This window comes from Fukomys damarensis, unplaced genomic scaffold, assembly GCF_012274545.1.
Source record: "Fukomys damarensis isolate Sample0158 unplaced genomic scaffold, DMR_v1.0_HiC HiC_scaffold_39, whole genome shotgun sequence".
Classification (NCBI taxonomy): Eukaryota; Metazoa; Chordata; class Mammalia; order Rodentia; family Bathyergidae; genus Fukomys; species Fukomys damarensis.
In genome coordinates, this window is record NW_022900951.1 from 99,932,753 (window position 1) to 99,952,611 (window position 19,859).

Genomic DNA, 19,859 nt, shown 5'->3' on the forward strand with positions numbered 1-19,859 from the left:
GCCCAGGCTGGTCTTGAACTCACAGCGATCCTCCTGCCTCAGCCTCCCGAGTGCTGGGGTTACAGGCGTGCGCCACCACACCTGGCTTCTAAGCCTTTTCTTAATTATAGTCATTTTTCTATGGGTGTATTTTAAGGACTGAATCCAGACTTAAACTTACTGTTATAAATGAACAATTATGGAAAACAAAATAAATAAGTGCAGAAATTCCTCATGTCAGCCTTCACAAGATTAATATAAAAGTGTGGCCTGCCTCTGCCTGAGTTAATTATGCAAAACACTGCTGACATTTATTTTATTGATATGATAAATGTGAGTGCTATTCTGATATTCATCACTAGAAAATATAGCTTACTATATAAATTAACATATATTCTAATAATTATTTTACCCTTGCCATTGCCCATGAAGAATTCTTTCATATTTTTATTTATCACATTCAAATACCAGCAACTTTTTAAAGGTATCTACAGTTTTATTTAAAGTTTGTTGCAATGATACATATGAAATCAAAGGTCCAGTCCCTGCCTTGAAAGTATCTGTTTAATAGGCATAATCTCAAAAAAAAATTCAAGAATAACAGAGAGCAAGCATTAAAGAATTTGAACTAAATACATGGTACGAGGGAAACAAATGTTAAGTAAGTACAGGCTATTGTCTGTAGTCTCTGTCAAAAGTCTCCAGTCAAGTGAGGGAGGTAAGACATAAGAGGATGAAAGTAAAAATAAGAAAACAAAAGTTAAACAGGGACATACCACAAGGAGTACAAGTTGAGTTGCAAGGTACCTCTCCCAACCCCTCAAAAAGGAAAAAAAGATGGAATTGGTTGCTGTAAAGCAGTATGTCTCCGAGGACAAAAAGCCAATACTTTTTCTTTGATTTACCATCAAATTAAAGTACTTTAGAATCTATTGAATACTACTACTTTTCTAACAAGATCATTGATGAGTCAGTTTGTTGCAGTGATTTGAAATTTTATATATCCACTAAAGAAGCATATTAGGTGGCAAATGACTGAAATACTATCTTTAAAAGTCACATATGTATTTGTTTTTCAGAGAGCTGATATAGCTGTTGCTCCACTTACTATAACATTGGTCCGTGAAGAAGTCATAGATTTTTCAAAGCCATTTATGAGCCTTGGCATCTCCATCATGATAAAGAAGCCTCAGAAATCAAAACCAGGCGTATTCTCATTTCTGGATCCCTTGGCTTATGAAATCTGGATGTGCATTGTCTTTGCTTATATTGGAGTCAGCGTAGTTCTTTTCCTAGTCAGCAGATTCAGCCCTTATGAATGGCACTTGGAAGACAACAATGAAGAACCTCGTGACCCACAAAGCCCTCCTGACCCTCCAAATGAATTTGGAATATTTAACAGTCTTTGGTTTTCCTTGGGTGCCTTTATGCAGCAAGGATGTGATATTTCTCCAAGGTTTGTTTCCATGTAATATACAACACTTCCTTGCATTTTATGGCCACATTCCATCCATGTATTTGCCTTTAACGGCAATATTCCACTCACGTACATCTTGTACTCACCCATTTCAACTCCAGATTTCTTTCATTTAGCATTTCATCCAGTGATGAATTATCATCAAGCCATTTTGTTTGCTTACATTCATGAGATCATGTGTCATTGGTGTTGCTTTGAATGTCTTTCATGTATTTCTGTGATTTTGTATATTTACATAAATCATAATTTGCACTCTGGATAAAGGCAACATTGCATGCTAGTATTATTTAGACAAAACAAATAATGAATCTTAGATCAAGCAGATTAACTGGGCTAAAATATTTTCTCATTTGTCAAGAGATTGAATCTAGACAAAATGTAAAAAAAGAATTCTTTAAAATTCTCTTGCCTTCCACTTTCAGGAACCTCTTCATTTTGCTCTGACTGTCTAGAACCATCTACAGTACTGTAGTATTCCACCAAAATCTCTTAGATAAAATTATAAAATTTCTCAGAGAGAATCAGTATAATTTTGGATTGGACAGAGTTCTCATATAGAACACAAAAGGCACAATCCATTGAAATTTTGAGGAGCTTCATCAAAATCCAAAACCTTGCATTTCAAAAGAAATGATTAATAAAATAAAAATCCAAGCCATACCCTAGGAGAAAATACTACAAAATCATATACCTGATTAAATAACCTGTATCTAGAGTGTATCTGTTAGCACTCCATAAAAAGACCCCAAATTTAATCAATTTTTAAAATGGACAAAAAGGGCCGGGGATATAGCTCAGGGATGCTACCGCCTGCCTCGCCAGCGCAAGGTCCTGAGTTTGATCCCTCAGTATTAAAAAAACTTTTGTTTTAATTTTTAAAAAATTTAAAAATGGACAAAAGATTGGAATAGACCTGTGAAAAAAGAAGATATACAAATGTCTAGTAAATACATGAAAAGATGTTCAACATTGTTATTCATTAGAGAAGTGCAAATTAAAATCATGATGAGGTACCTTCACACATCCTTTATAATAGCTAAAATCAAAGAAGTAGGCAATAGCAAGTCTGAGGATGTGGAATAACTATAATTCTTAACCCTTAGTAGTAGGAATGCAAAATGCTATAGCCGCACTGGAAAATGCCTTGGCAGTTTCCTGAAAAGTTATACATTCACTTAAAACATGAGGCAGCAATTCCACTGAGTTATTTACATGAGAAAAATGAAAACATATACCCACCTAAAATTTTATACATAAATGTTCACAGTATCTTCACTTTTAGTAGGAACAACCCACATGTTCATCAACTAGTGAATGGATAGACAAAGTTTGACCTGTCTATAAAATGGGAAACTATTCAGCAATATAAAAGACTACTAACACATGCTACAACACAAGCAAACCTTATGAACGTTATGCAAAGTGAAATAAGCCAGACACAAAGGCCTTGTGTTAACACTTATAGTTATATATTTATTGAATATCCCATATTATATTATTTCATTTGTCCAAGATACATAAATCCATAAAGACAGAAAGTCCATTAGTGGTTGTCAATGTCTGAAGGGACCAGAAAGAGGATAATGATGCCAGGATTTGTGGGAGACGAGTGAGGCTAAGGAGAGTATGTGCAGGGAGAAGATGTAGTCTTTAAAATTTTGATAATTTGTTCATCATGGATGTTTTTACATTCATTTTTAGTTTTTCAAGTGATGCAGTAGAATGCTATTTGTTTCAATTAATAAGATTTTCATACCTCTTTAAATTTTGTGTGTGGAGTAAATGCTTCACTTGTCCTAGGGCCAAGCATGCCAAGATTAACTGCAAATGGCCATATGGAAACACATTGAGTAATAAAAATGTTCCAAAACTGGATTGTGATGATGGTTGCACAACTCCAAACTTAACTAAAATCACTGATTGTATACTTATATTGGTGAATTTTATGGAATGCAAATTTCTTCTCGGTAAAGATAACAAAAGTGATTATCTTGGGCCTCATGGACTTACTGTGTTAACCCACATAAGTAAAAATGGTAGTGAATTTATAAGCATAAAATGTTTTAAGTGAACAGCATTACAATCATAAAAAAATTTATGAAGCAAATAATTATAAGTTTTGGCAAAGTTTGATGTTAATCCAAATACTGACCAGAGTCAATTATATGAGGTGTGATCGAAAAATATGATGAATGTTTATAAATTTTTAAAATTTTTATTACAATAGGCCCATTACCATTGATCTCCTTCAAAATACTCCCCCTCACTTAGAACACACCTACCCTATCATTCTCATCACTTTCTGATGCAGTTCTGAAAGTCCTCTTGCATGTCTTTAGTTGTGCTGTTTTAGTTGCCTCGATGTCCTGAATCAATTCAAAACGTTTCCCTCGCATGGTTATTTAGACTTTGGGGAAGAGCCAGATGTTGCACAGTGCCAGATTGGGTGAATAATTTGGATCCGAATAAAATAAAATAAAAAGTAGCCGGAGATTTACCTCAGTGGTTCCAGCACCTGACTCGCAAGCACAAGGACCTGAGTTCGATCCCCGGTACAAAAAATAAATAAATAAAATAAAATAATTTGGATACGAAAACACCATAATGTTTTTATAAGCTTGTCTTCCTATTGGATGGCACCTAGCAGCCAGTCACTGTGTTTTTTATCACATTCATAATTACATGAAAGACGACTTCCTGAACTAATTCAGAACTAATTCTTTTTGAATAGTTTAAAAAGTGGCAAAATGATAGATTATGTGTGTTTGAAGCAAAAAAAAAAGGTATTTTGAGGGAGATTCATCTTAATGTGTTTTTATTGAAATAATTTTTAAAAATTTTAATATTTACTGTATATTTTGATCATACCTCACACCACGACATAGCAGTTTTCATTTAGTGTATAAGGATTCGGAAGTTCCCTACCCTGTTTTTATAGCATAGGTCTTTTTGTAGTCATCTACTGGAAGACAAGCTATTGAAAGTGAAGGTCTGAATATAACTCAATGGTCACCATCTTCAGCAGCTTTTTAGCACAGTCCGTGTAGGGCAAGCCTCATTTGTCCAAATCACACTTTTTTAATCACAGTCTGTTTGGTCACGTTCTCCAAATTATTTCACTTCCTCCTGTTCCTTTTGGGCTCAAAATATGTGTCATTTTATGACATCATCTGGGAGTTCATTTGGTTTTCAAGTTCACTTCAAGGGACTACTGTTTCTAAATGATTGTGTAATTAGAATATTTTTAACATGGCTGGTAATCTGTGTTGAAACAATGCTTAAGAGTCGTTAAGATTGGAGATTCTATTGGTTTCTATAAGTGAATTTTCAAAACTAAATTTGTGATATCCCCAATAGAGTACACATAGTATTCTGCATACTCAAACAGGTCTCTTTAAAAAACATTTTTGGGCTGAGGATTTAACTCAGTGGCGCCATGCCTGCATGGCAAGCGCAAGGTCCTGAGTTCAAACCCCAGTACAAAAAAAAAAAATCTCTTGCTTGTAAAAGTATTTATGTGCATCACCATGTTAAGTAATAACTTAAAAATGATGACCTGAAAATGACAAGTTGGACCAATTTCTAAAAAAATTTTGCAGCAGAATTTAAGTTATGGTTCTTCTGTGGCACTCAAATATATCAAATGCTTTTTTCAAAGTACAGATTTTATTATGCTGCTCTAGATACTGTCACATAGAGCAATAGCTTTCAAAATGTTTGACCATGACCCACAGCAAGAAATAAATTTCCATCACAACTCAGTACACATATCTGTATATAATAAGAGTTCTACCAAACATAACCCTTACAGAGTGCCATCCATTCTGATATTTTCTATTCTGATTTTTTAAATGCTGGCCATACATAACTCTATCCAGCATTAGGGCACACAGCCTACAGGGCACACAGCCTACAGAATAACACTTACAGTAATAAGGATTATCTTTATTGCCCTTTTGAGTTATAAATTATTACCTTTATGAGCTCTACATTTTCTACCATATGGGTGATCCCTCCTCTGACATTGTCTATTGTATCCTCCAAAAGAAATTATATCTTTAAGCCTTTGAATAAAATGTTAGACTTCTTAGCATATTTATTATATACTAGTAAGAAACATGTTTCTCTTTGTCTTGAGAGCTCTATTGATTATATATTTGTGCCCAATTGCATAACAGCAAAGCCCACTGTAATGTGTTTTTCTATTAACATACTTCGAAATTCCTGGTAATAATATAGTTGCACTCTGAGATTTGTGGTTGCCTTGACTGCCAAGGTCAGCATTATAATTTATTCCTTTTTAATGGCCATACTTGAATGCAAGCTCTCCAGAAAGTCCAAATGTGAGCATGCATTGTACACTCTGACTTTTCTTAAAATCGAGGCAATTTGAGGAATTATGAGATTTTAAAATAGAATTGGCAAGTATTAGAACAGGAGGAGATGTCAGAGAAAAATTCCAACTGCTGCTATTTACTAGAGAGAGGACAACAGCTTTCATTGAGCTCCCACTGTGTACTGGCACATTACCTGCATTTTCACAGGGATCTCAATCATCAAAGCACTGACATAAGATAAGCATTGTACTTATTTTCAAGTTTAAAGAAAGAGATACATTAAATCATATTCCCAGTCACACCAGTAATGGCACAGTCAGAATTCAAAGCTAGCTCCAATTCCAAAACTCTTGCTTTTTCTTCTTCATGCTGTTTTTCTCATACCATAGACAAAGGAGTAGTATCCAGAGAGATGACAGAACAGAATCCAAAGACACAGAGGTTTTAAGAGCCAGTAGTTCGATTCTTTCCACTACAGCACACTGCCTCACACTATGGATCTGAAGGTGCACAGTTTATTCCATTTCTTCCCTCTTGCTCAGGCGTAAGAGCTCTTTTCCAGTATTCCTATCTGTGAAGAAACTCTGCTTTCGCCCTGGTTGTTAAAGTTGGCAGTGAGCATTCAAAATGCTGTTGATTATGTGTTCACGCCAAGTAAAAGACTGCAAAATCAGCAGTAAGACATCATGAGGAAAAACTGCTGGCATCATTCCATTTCCATCAAATAAAGTTATTGACAGTTACCTAGAAGCTTAAAGAGTCTGCATCAATATTACGTTTGATATTTGAACTACTCTAATTGTTAAGAATGAATTACTTTGTTCTACATGAAGCTGGAGGCTGAGTCAACCTTAGAGAGGGTAATCAATGTAATAAGCTGAGGTAATATCTATATAGCAACTGATTTGTTGGAGCAGTCAGGAGTAGTTTTAAACGATTCAATCTAACCCTTCTCTCTCTCTGGGTAGAAGTGGGAGCACAAGCAGTGGGTGCAACCAAATGAATGGAGCATAGAGGTTGAGCTGTGGGCACTGAAATTAGCTGCACTATCCACAATCTGCTTAATGGTTATTTAACCTTGGGCAAAATACTAAAGCTTGCTAACTTCAGTTCTTCATCTGTAAAATCTGAAGCACAATGCTGGGCTTATAAGAGCTCAATAAATATCAGATATTGTTATCATTCATTTGGTTTCTTCTAATCATTCTAATTTCACAAATACAAACAATGAATATTGTATTTTCATTTAAGTTCATAAAACTTCTCAGAAATACAGCTGAAATATTAGTCAGTACCACACTGCAGAATTGTAAGACGAATAACCAGCAAAATTCTGCCTTGTTCTCATATACTGCCTTCATTCAGGATTTTTATTTTGAAAATATTGTGATGGTGTTGACCCACAATACAATACTGATACTGGCAGGAGATTGGAACTTTTTTTTAAGTCTGAATTTTATTTCCTTTATAAAACTTTTTAGGACCATTGAAACAGCCCTGAGTCCAAGTACAGACAAATGCGCCCCCTGCTGACTTTCTGTGAAGCTGCAGGGACATCTGAGGGCTAACCAAATTGAAGCCAGTAATGTTGGGTGGAATTATTTCAGGGGGAAGCATAGAGAGAACGGACTACCTTGACCATGATTACTGTGTACATATTTTCCCAAAAGTATTACTTTCCTACTAACTTTTCAGGATATCAAGTACTGTGGAGAAATAGGCAAGGATCTACATTAGATATAGATCCTTCACCTTTATATCCTCCTTTGAAGTAGAAAATATTGCAGAATAGTAAAAGACATGAAAGGTATAAAATGAATGGGATCAAAGACAACAGGATTTTGTGCTCTGTTTTAAGCAATGTCCTTTCCTCTGCTGATGTATCACCACTGTCTTCGTCCTACTGCAAGTTCGCTTCAAAGCAGTAGTGATGTGACAATAAATTAATGATAAAAGTGGAAGGATTTTTATTCCAACTAGTGCATGATTTTTCTGGAAGAAAGCTGTTGCTTTCAGCCTTTGGGGCATAGGTACTTGTTCCCGTCAGAGATGACTCTAAGAGCCAAGGATTAATTCTGCACATTCTTTTTACAAAATCTGTCACAGGTACAGCTTTAAATGGCATGTAGAAATGATGTATATTTCAGAAAAAGAAGTAGGAAAGGAATGATAATGAGTTTCTACAAAGAAAAAACAGTTTTTAGTTCCATTTTTATTTCATAAAGCTAGTAAAGTGCAGATTACAAATTCTACTTACAAGATGGAGGTTACAGCACATAGCTCACTTTAATTATCATGTCAAATGTAATAAATACATTTTATTATTAACTCAGGAACTTCAGTTTCTTATGACTGCAGATAACAAGTGCATTGTATACTAATTCATATATGTACCTTGCAATGTTTCGTGTGTCTGTTTCATTGTTGTTGTTGTTACTAATTTACTTTCATTAATTTTAGGCCTCCTCTTACATTTTTTCAAAAGATATGACACTCCTTAAAATGTGTTTTTAGAAACACTAAAAGTGAAGCATTTTATAGCCGTTTCATTATGCCAACCTTGAAATCTGTCTTGTGCAACAAAACTGTTTGAAATGAATGTTAAACATTTTTCAGCCGCATTGACGGAATGAAAGGCACTGAAAAATGGCAGGTCTTTTTAACTCAACTATAAAGTCTTGTCTTGTTTTAATAGATCCTTTATAAAATGTGATGGGGTTGACCTATCAGTCACTTTTTCTATAGCCTCCATGTGGAATGTGGGTTTAAGTGGCTATAGTTTCTCTAATGATAAAAACAGAATGTAAAAATGCTTGAGGTGCTTCTTCCCTGTGGGTTCCGCACACCTTTTCTCAGTAAAAAGATTAAGCATTTCTGTCAAAGAAGGGAAGGAAGCAGTAGAAACTTCACCCACTCTTTTGTCCAAGCAACTGCTGTCTTGGGGATATAATGTTGAATGAAACCTTGTACATTGCACACTGATTCCTCAGAGACTCTTTACAGAGGTTTGTAAAGTTATTATACTAATTTCTATATGGTTACCCAAATTCTGTGTGCTCATAAGCACAACCATCCCCTGGTATCAGAGGCGGTTAGCTTTAGGACCCCCAAAGATATCATCACCCATAAGTGCTCAAGTCCCTAATGTAAAATGGCGTAGTGTTTGCATACAACCTGTGCACATCTTCCCATTTGCTTTAAATCATCTGTAAATTACTTAATATACCTAATGCAATGGAAATGCTATGTAAATGCAGTAGTTGTTGTACTGTGTTGCTTAAGGAGTGCTGACAAGAGAAACATCTGTACATGGTCAGCATAGATGCAGTTTTTTGTTGCATATTTTCTGTCCTCAGGTAGGTGATTGTGGATGTGAAACCCGAGGACACTCGAGGCCAACTACATTATTATATTAACCACGTAATTGCCAAAGTCAATAACTGGGTAGACACGAGGCCATGAAAATGACCATTTTGCATTTTGGTTGATTTTTAGTCATGTCAACAACCAATCTCAGCTGAGTCATTCAAATCAACCACATGATGATCTGAGTCTATATTAAGGTGGCCAAAATAACCAGATTATAATGTGCAGGCTTGATTTTAGATCAGACAGACACAGCCACAGTCCATTAGCCTCAGTAAAATGGCACAATATAATTTCCATAAATTACTGTATTTTTCTCCACATTTCAAGTAGACAGTGCATAAACTACCATTAGCATTCACAGCAGCAGAATTTACCTTTCTTTTTGTACCAAACTCCAATTCTGGAATTATTCCAAAGTCAAAGTCAGTTTTTTCCTTGGTCTCAGCAAAATCCCATTCTCCCAAGTAAGGATGACATTTGCGGTTCCATTCCAAATGGACAACAGATTACAAACAATATCCAAACACATTTCATCTTCCTGATACTATATTTTTCAGTGTTTATAGGAAAATTGTACCTTCTATAATTTACACACCATTCTGAATTTTCCTACTCAAATTATGACTATTTTGCACGATAAATACCTGTATATTTCTTTCCTGGTGTGTAAGTATAGATGTTGTATTTTCCATTTCTCCTTTCTATGCCTCAATTTTTAAAATTTCTAAATGCCTCTGTTTGATTATCTATATATAATCCTTATAGCTCTTGACGAAGAGATGGAGGGGTTTAAAAGCTGGTACTGCTATTAGAATAGAATATCACACATAGAAAACTCTCAATAAGTGTTAGTTGTTATTACCATTTTTATTACCCTGTTACTATGATACTACTTGAAGCATCTATCTTTTTTATTTTGTGGTATTTGGATTTTTATTAGTATGTCTTTGCAGTACATAATGGTTACATTTATCATGGGAAATTGGTACATATACAAAACACATACCAATTTTTTGTAATTTTTCAACAGTAACATTATTCCCAGAGTCAGACTGGTCCATAATAAGTAAATGTATATGACACCAGTGAAGAAAAACTATAAAGATTCTAAATTCATAATTGAAATACTGTATGCTTTTAGCATTGGGAAGTGTGATATATTCTAAGACTTACCCAGAAGTTTTTACCTTTTCTGATTAAAAGAGAAATGTTCTTAGATGAAATCCTGAGGGAGAATAACTATGAGTTTGAAAAATCTCTTGCACAACAGATTTTCACATTTGAAAAGCTAAAAGTGATTATGTTTGGGAAATAAATAAATAATGGTTATTCTAGGCATCCAGGGACAAAAGAGAATTGCAGAAGTTAAAAAAAAATAAGTAGGTTTGTTACTGCTACCCAGTAAAGAATACTATTTATAAAAACACCTGCCAAAATTATTTGATCAGAGTGTAACTTCTAAAGCAGATGAATTTTTCAGAGACTGAAAGAAAAGTTATCTTGGGACACAGGAACTTAAATTTGCTTCACAGTGGTATAATGTTTGTACAAGCAAAGAAGAGCTTGATATGTCAGCTCTTAACCCAGAACTACCCTCTTCCCACAGAGCCAGGAGATGTGCCAGGCTCCTAAGCCTATTCTTGACTTTATGATGGAATGAGTTCTTTTCCTGTGAGCTTTTCTGGGTATGATAGAACACAGCCTCGCCAAGGTGGAGCTCTACCACATAGTAAAAGTGTCCTAGGAATGGTGTGGCAGTGTTCTATAAAACCTAGAGAGCAGATTTTTATTTCTGCAAGCTGAGCCGATCTTCAGCAACATGGCAAAGGAGATGAAGTTTCCTAAGCACAAATCATTACCGGTCAGTGAGCATTCATTTCCATCATGCTGACCCCTTAACTTCCCACCATTCCTCTCCCTGAGTAGCACTCATGACACAGGTCTACAACTTGCAACTCTGGCTGCACTTTAAGAGTTTTATAAAATGCTGCTACTTAGCCCCATATCCCAGAATTCTAATTTAGTTGGTATTGGATAGAGGCCATGCCAGGGATGGTTTCCTTTTTATTTTGCTTTGTTTTAATTCAAGTTCACCCCAAAATATTGATGCAGAACTGACCATCACTGATGAAGAACATGTTTGTTTCTCATTTTGGTCTGCAGACCATTTGCAGCAGATTCACCTGTGATTCTTGGGTACTCAGATATTCTGAATATGCCTTTGAACAAACACCCCACTGGATAGTACCATTGAAGAACAAAATGTTCCTCTTATTTAAACTTACCCATCTCCTCTCCCCGTTCCAACAAACTGGACAAAAATGAACATTGTTTTTTTAATATTTTTTATTAAAGATTGCAATGATACATGATAACCAGAAATGAAGATACTAAATAAAATTTTCAAATATACATATATATGACAGCAAAAAATGGATATGAAATAAACAAGAATTTATGTAACACAGACTAATCGAAATACATTAGTTTGATATGATCTTCAAACAGTATGTTCTTTCTCATTTTCTTATAATATTTTTTAAATAATGTAATTATACATAAAACGAAGTTACATATTATAGTTGAGAAACTGTACTCAAAATTTTATGATTTATAAACTCCTTGGTTTTATTAATTGATAAATATCATATACTTGTTGATTGTACCACTTACATTTTCTAACAAAACTTTCCACAGAAAAAAATATACTTATATTTGAAATCCAAAAGCAACTAAAAAAATTCACATTTTTAAGATCAGATTTTTGTTTCTATTTTATTATACCCCATACTTATTTTTATTGTATTTTATTAGCATAATGATAGAATTTAACAGCAATAGATATGTAATATTCTTCCCAAACGAATGACTATGAAGTAAAGCATGTAATTTAAAGAAATCATAAGGTTGCCAGAGAAACTATCAATATGCTGAATGTGCCCAATCCTACCACATTCATGCCCATGTTTCTCATTTAATAGTGCACACATATAAGTAAAAACATACCCCCCACACATATACACAATGCATATTTTCTACAATACAATATATACTTAGGTATAATAAAAGAGTGCACTGATGTGTGGAATGTTTGTGATTTGTATACTTTGAAAAAAAGCAAATATCATCTTTGAAGGAGTTGGAGAATTTGTAATATGTACCAGATACTAAATGATATTAATGATTAAGTATAGTTATAATAAAATTTACTTAAAAATTAATATTCGTCATCAGCAGAAAGTAGGTACAAAGATATATTGATAACATAACAACATTTATCTTAACAAATTTCCAACCAAACAAGCTTTAGTGACAGAAAAGGAAGTTTGTAGAAAGCAGAGATGAAAGAGGAAAATGACAGATGGACCTTAATACTTTTCATACTACTCATATATACAGATTTCATAAATTCTCAAATAAAAAAGCAAAGAAAATGAGAACCAAAATAACTCATCAATTTGGTAGACCAACATCATATAGAGACAAGGATTAATGTACTGATAAATTTTAAAAATATTAAGTGCAAAGCCTGAGATTTAGCTCAGTCATGCTGCACCTGCCTAGCCAGAACAATGTGCCGAGTTTAATCACCAGCATCAGAGGAAGAAAAAGGAAAAGGAAAAAAAAGAAGAAAAGAGGGGAAAAAGCGTATATACTTTCTGACATACTCAATAAATTAAAAATAAATTATTTGTTATCTCTTCCTCTTGAATTGTTGCCTTCACAAGGATATAGTGAACTTCTTTGTCTCTTTCAATCAGTTTAAGTTTGAAACTTACTTTGTCTGTGAATAAGATTGCTACCCCTGCTTCTTTTTTTGTGGGGGAGCTCCTGTTACATGAAGAAGTTTTCTGTCCTTTCACTTTCAGTCTATTGGCTTCTTTTTACACTAGACATGTCTTGTATACAACATATTATTGCATCTTGCTTCTTAATCCATTCTGCTGGTCTATTTCTCTTGATTGGTGAATTGAGGCCATTAATATTATGGTTATAACTGATATGTACTAACATTATTATCATGTTTTTTTTTTCGCCTTCTCCTTTTAGTTTCTTGGCTTACCTATTTGATTTGCTCTGTTGGGCCTCATTGTGTTGTTACCTTCATTGTCTTTTTCTAGGATATTGTTTAGAATTTGCTGTAGTGTTGGTTTGGTGTTCATAAAGTTTCTCAGGTGTTTTTCTATCATGGAAATATCTTATTTCCCCATCCATTCTAAAAGAAATATTTGCAGGATACATCAGTCTAGGTTGGAGGTTGTTTTCTTTTAGTACTTGAAATATCTCATTCCAGGTTCTCCTTAACATAAGGGTTTGTATTGAAATGTTTGCTGTGATTCTGATAGGCCTTCCTTTGCTTGTAATTTGTTTCTTGTCTCTTACTGCTTGTAGTATTTTGTTCTTCTGCTGGGTTTCTGGGATCTTGATTATTATATGTCTAGGTGTAGATTTTTTTTATTACGGCTAGTTGGAGTCCTATATGCCTCACTTATCTGTATGTCAAATTCTTCCCCTCTGTTTGGGAAGTTTTCTATAATTAATTCTGTGAACAGCTTTTTAAAGTCATTTACATTTTCTCCTACTACTTCTTGAATTCCTATCAATCTTATGTTATTCTTCTTAGTATCGTCTAAGAGCTGTTGTACCAATTTCTCATGATCCCCTACTGTTTTTAAGACACCTCTCTTTTCATGGTCACTGACTGCAATTTTATCTTCTATATCTGAGATTCTATCTTCAGACTCTTATATTCTTTTGTGAACACTCTCAATGGAGTTTTTAATCTCCTGGATATCTGTTTGAATCTGTCCTATGGATTCCATTTCTTTCTTGTACTGGGCATTTATTGTTTCCAGTTCTTTCTTATGCTGGGCATTCATGGCTTCTATCATGGTCCTGAGCTCTCATCTATTTTCCTCTCAGTTTCTGTTCTAGAATCATGAATTGAACATTGTTGATCATTTATTTTTTTTTATTGAGTTTATTGGTACATTCTAGGTAGACAGTACAGTTACATTCATTACTGGGATCTTGTACCTTTACATGACAGATCTTGGTTCTCATGTTTTCCCCTTGTACCTGCCCTCCCTTCACCCTCTCCTACCCTCCCCATTTACAAACACTTTAATTCCATTTTTTCATTTTCTCACATTTTTTTTCTTTTCCCTTATTCCCTTTCCCCTACCCTTCCCACTTTCCCTACACCTTTAGCCCTTTTCTTCCTATTTCACATTGTTAATTATCCCATTAGATGTTGATCATTTATTTAGATCACGGGCTCTAAAGACAACCCAGAAGGTGATTCTATTAAGAAGAATTTCTATGGCAGGCTAGGAGAATGGCGCTCTTTGTTCTGGGGTGGTTGTTGTTGTTTTCTTGGTTTGGGGATTGTTTGGTGGGGGCACAACTCTTTGGTGCCTGACAAACCACATTATATAGGTAGTTTCCTACCTTATTTGGAGTTTGTCCTCTGTGGCTTAGGCACAGTTTATAAAATGGAGAAGTCTGGATCTCCTGGGTGTCAAGAACCATTTATATGAAGATAATAGTAAATGTTATCATCCAACTCCTTGCCTCATGAGTAGCTAACTCCACAAAATGGCAAAGTTTTTATTGAATTTATCAAGCTCAAAGTGAATAGCGTCCATTTAATAGTATCTACCTATTTGTCTTCAAATGTGGAATGGTTTTTTTACTGTGTTTGTCCCATAGTAGCACCTTACATCAGTGGTTATCTGTCTTGGCTGCACATTGTAATCATCTGAGGAGCTTTACAAAATGCAGGCATCTAAGTTCTACCTTCCAAATCCTCTTTTAATTGATCTTGGGTGGACCTGAGCACGTCTTAAGGATCTCAGGTAATGCTAATGTGCAATGAAGGCTGAGAACCACTCTCTTTAAAGAGAATGGAGCATATTTCTGCCAGTGTGTCCACCAAAGCTCACCACAGAATGAGACCTCAATAGGTTAAATTATGACATGTAAATGGAAGATGGTAAAAAGACTCTTTCTGAGATTTTTTTTAATCTTGCTCTGAAACCTGTGAGCTTTCCATCACTGTGACAAATACCTGAGGTAAGCAATTTATGAGAAGAACAGATTTATTTTGGCTGTCCCAGAGATTTCAGCCCGTAGTCGCTTGGCCCTATTGCTTTGGGCCTGTGACAAGGCAGTATATCGTGACAGTGTGTGGCACAGGAGGCCTGTTCGCCTTGGTGCAGCTAATGAACAGAGGAAGGAAGAGAGGGAGGGAGACAGAGAGAGGCAGAGAAAGGGGCCAGAGTCCCATTGTCTCCTTCAAGAATACATTCCCAATAATCTAACTTCTTTCCACTATGCCCCATCTCTTAAAGGCTCCACCACCTCCAAATAGCACCACAGATTGATGATGAAGCCTTCAACACATGGTCCTTTAAAGATCTTTCAAGACTTAAACTGGAGCAAAACCTATATAGGTCTGAAGAGCAATATGCATGTACCATCATCAATGCAATCGTGACGTGGGATGTTGTTAATAAGTGCTTTTTGTCTTATGTTTTAATTCTCTCACATCATGTGCTTCTGGCCTCCATCAGCTATATTCAAACCACTTCTCTTCCGGAAATAAATATAAAGACTTCTTAAACTGAGATCTGACCCCTTTGGATCTGGATTTGTCTTTATTTTATTTTGTAGGTCACTCTCTGGGCGCATTGTTGGAGGGGTTTGGTGGTTCTTCACCCTGATCATAATTTCTTCATATACTGCCAATCTTGCTGCTTTCCTGACTGTGGAGAGGATGGTTTCTCCCATAGAGAGTGCAGAAGACTTAGCTAAGCAGACTGAAATTGCATATGGGACCCTGGACTCCGGTTCAACAAAAGAATTTTTCAGAGTAAGTACTTTGAAATTAGTTGGGTCTTCTGGCCTTTATTTTATTATTGCTTCACAAAGACAAATTCACAGTGCTTTTAAGGGAGGGTTGGAAAAAGTTTGGAATAATATCAAAGTAGAATGTCTCACATACAATACTGCTCACATGATGGACCAATTCATTTTTCTTTAGAACCAAGACAGACTCAAGTGAGACATAATAGCTGAAACACAACAGCTGACATGTCAAGAGCACTGAATTTGAACTTATAGGTTTGAACCCAAACCTTGCCACAAGGTTTTTGTCCTTGGGAGAGTCATTTAACTTCTATTGGCTTTGGTCTTCTTTCTTGAATAATGTGGGGATGAATTATACATTATTTTCTTCTAGCTTTTACAGAAGCAGTGATTTTATGTCTCAGAGATTCTCAGAAGTAATTGACTCTAAGACTCTGAAAGTGATGAGCTAGAAGACATTGCATATTTCGTTTCAGACATTGGCTTTCTGTTGAAATGTATTCCAGTTGTTTCAAATATAAATGTACATGGTCATGATTGAATTTCAAGGCAGCTTATAAACATTTTAATTTTTAAAGCATACCTATTCTCCCATCCCCCATAAGCTAAATCTTGTGGGGAAAACAGCAAATTTTTCACTAGTAAAAACTAGTAAAGCCATGTAAACTTCACCTGATTTTTTAAGAACTCAAAAGTTTTTCAGTGTTTCCAACAAAGAAAATTTGTCGGTTTAGATTAGAAAATGAACCTATGCAATGCAAAGCCATCGCCTGCTGCTGCAGATATTTAAAATTGGTTGTAGCAATGATCCAGAAGCCATTTTAGAGGTATATAGAGAAGAAAATTTTAGTCACTCTCTACAACCAATAATCAAGTTATTGGACAACAGATATAATTAATGACTTTTCCTCAAAGGTCTAGAGTAAAGAGATGTTGTTTTTAAACCAGCTTATTTTAATAAACCACAAAGCAATATATTTCAGTGTGTATTACCATGAGGTTTGTCCAATTATTTCAAGGAAAATCAGGAGGAGTGTTTTTCTTGACATTATAGAAATTAACTAAAAACTTTTCACTCCCAGAAGGAGGAAGGATTAGTCCTGAGACCCTTTCACTAATTCTCAGTGGCTCAGGGTATCAATATGTCACCTCTACTGCCTGCTTAGTAAGCAGATCATAATTCCCAGCTGGGGGAGGGGCCTAGTGTTGGAAACATCAAAATAATATAAGAGTCTCTGAAACTAATATGGCATTGACTCTCCCTATTATGGCAATTCCAGAAGCCTATTTGGGAAGAACCCTTTGCCCCCATGAAATCACTTATATATGACAGGGCTAGAATCCATGTATTTCCATCTGCTGAGTAGTCAGCACTTAATCAGCTCCATGGAAATCTGGTTTGGTATCAAAATTCAGCAGAGCTTGTGTTCACCATTCCAATAGGCTTCAAGGTGTTATATGAATTAATTGACCACTTAGGATATCAAGACACCGGACTTGGGCCCTCTGATAAGAAAGCGTTTTTTCTTTAACAGTGATTAAAGATTAGGAAGATGTGCTTTAAATGGTAATGAATAGATGACATCAATTCCTAGTAAGTTTTCAAAGTCCACTCATCCACATTTCAGGCAAAAGGAGGTTTTGGGGAAGATTTAGTGGCACAAAGGCTTGAAAGTATGAACAAGTAGTCTTGTCCTAGTACCCAGACCCCATCCTATCTCCACTTGTTTTGTGCCTTTATGGATTAATTCAATGATGGTTGCACTAAAAAGCATCACATTACTGGAGACAATTTGAATCAACATTCAATTCTGTACAGAGCTATTGCTACATTCTAATTGGTTTGTGACATTTACAGCCAGTGAGTAATTCTTATGGAAATGGGGCTGTTTTGAAGATCTGATTAGAGAGGGAGCTGAGTATAAAGGTAGTACAAATCATTTTCTAATTCTCAGTATGCCACGTTTTCTTATTCTCCAAATCATAGCTAGTGACAGCATTAAGGATTCTGTGGAGTGGTCGGTCCTTCCGAGAAGCACACAAAGATGGGTGATCTAAGAGAGAAACTGACCAGCATAGAAAAATCAAGGTTTTTAGCCTGTTTGCACTGAAAATGTTATATAAACCTAACAAAAGTATGCTTAGTATTTATATAATACAGGGGCTCAGTCCACTGGTCTCCAAGCCACTTTTCCTCACTCTATCCTCCACCTCACTCCTCCATGAACCCAATGGGTCAGAGAGGGGAGCCAGGAAGAGCACCTTATCCTTCATGCTGGGACTTGACTGCCACCGTTATGTCCTTCTCCCTTCAATCTTCAGTAATCTCAAGACATGGAGGCAATTTTAAGAATAATGACTCCCCTGTACATAAACAAATTAGGTAGCACTAGTGGCTATTATCAGCTCTGATGGTATGCCTTCTGAATTTTAAAGAATGAAACAAGATCATATGCAACATTTGTAAACATGAGTTCATTTCTTCCTATTTTTTCTCCATACTAAAACCACAGGGATCAAATAGTAATAGTATAAACCAGCCTAGGGCTAGCCCTCTAGTTCTTCCACTTGCACTAAGAGAGAGAAATAAATAAAATAAAAATTTTTTCTGATTGCCCTGCAGAAATTTTTACTCATCTTGGGTAAGGCTGCCATTAAAATGATTGTACTTTTAAATGATTCCTTTGTTTCTCTCATTTCCTAAGCTTTACCTAGTTGTCCTTGTACAATCGCATAAAGTCACTGGCACAAAGGAACCTGTTCCATAAGGAAAGACAGAGAGAGAATAAGCAAAATGTATGCAGCTGGAAGAAACATCTGGAATGTTATCATCAACCCTCCTGACTTGAAAACTTATTTCCTTAGACAGCAGCTCCAAAACTAAATATCCCTACCAGACACACATGTTAAAAAATAAGTCAGCAGCTTTATTGTCACTGCCCAGAGAAATGCCACTACAATTTAGAAAGCTCCAACAAATGATCATTCTCCAGTAGGTTTTGGAAATTTAACCTGATCCAGATATATGTTAAAAGGCAGCATTAAGAGAAAAAGCAATTCCAAAATTATCCCTGCCGGCAGACCCCTACTTGCTTAGGAGACAACAAGGATGCTTGCTTTCTTTTCCAAAATTTGACCAAATCTCCATTGAAGATAGGTTTGGAGATTGAAAAGAGGATTCTTTGTTTGGGTTTTTTTTCAATGAAATCCTTACAATAATTTTAACCTATTTAACAAAGTAAATATAAAAAAAGAAAAATAGAGAGAGTAAGGAATTGTATTTGTCTAATGACTTCAGGACCACAGAAGAATTAAACCAATCAGGAGACCACTGAGGGGCCTGTCTTGTCTTTTGCATTTTAGACATTGTAAATCCCATGAAACAGTTGAATTACTCTTTTTTTTAATTTAAATTGAATTTATTGGTACATTCTAGGTAGACAGTACAGTTACATTCATTACTGGGATCTTGTACCTTTACATGCCAGGTCTTGGTTCTCATTTTTTCCCCTTGTCCCCACCCTCCCTTCACCCCCTACTCCCCTCCCCACCTACAAACACTTTAATTCTATTTTTACATTTTCTCATATTTTTTCCTTTTCCCTTATTCCCCTTTCCCTGTCCTTCTCACTGTCCCTACACCTTTGGTCCTTTTCTTCCTATTTCACATTGCTAATTATCTCATTAGGATCTTGAGTACTATTTTAGTTTTTCACAGCAGAGAAACTATTCAGTATTTGCATAGGTGTGACTTATTTATTTCACTTAGGAGTATATCCTCAAAATGTACCCATTTACCTATGAATGAATCTACTTTCTCATTCTTT

General features: G+C 35.4%; 1 protein-coding gene across 4 annotated transcripts in view; it reads left to right on the forward strand.

Annotated features, from left to right (window-relative positions):
* Gria3 (glutamate ionotropic receptor AMPA type subunit 3) overlaps positions 1-19,859 on the forward strand; it is a 301,868-nt gene that overhangs the window by 224,294 nt on the left and 57,715 nt on the right. For all 4 annotated transcript variants that reach the window (XM_010614551.1, XM_033760083.1, XM_010614550.1 and 1 more), the window contains exons 11-12: positions 1,059-1,435; positions 15,838-16,036. In XM_010614551.1, coding sequence (XP_010612853.1) covers positions 1,059-1,435; positions 15,838-16,036 — 576 coding nt within the window. The remainder of the gene's footprint in view (positions 1-1,058; positions 1,436-15,837; positions 16,037-19,859) is intronic.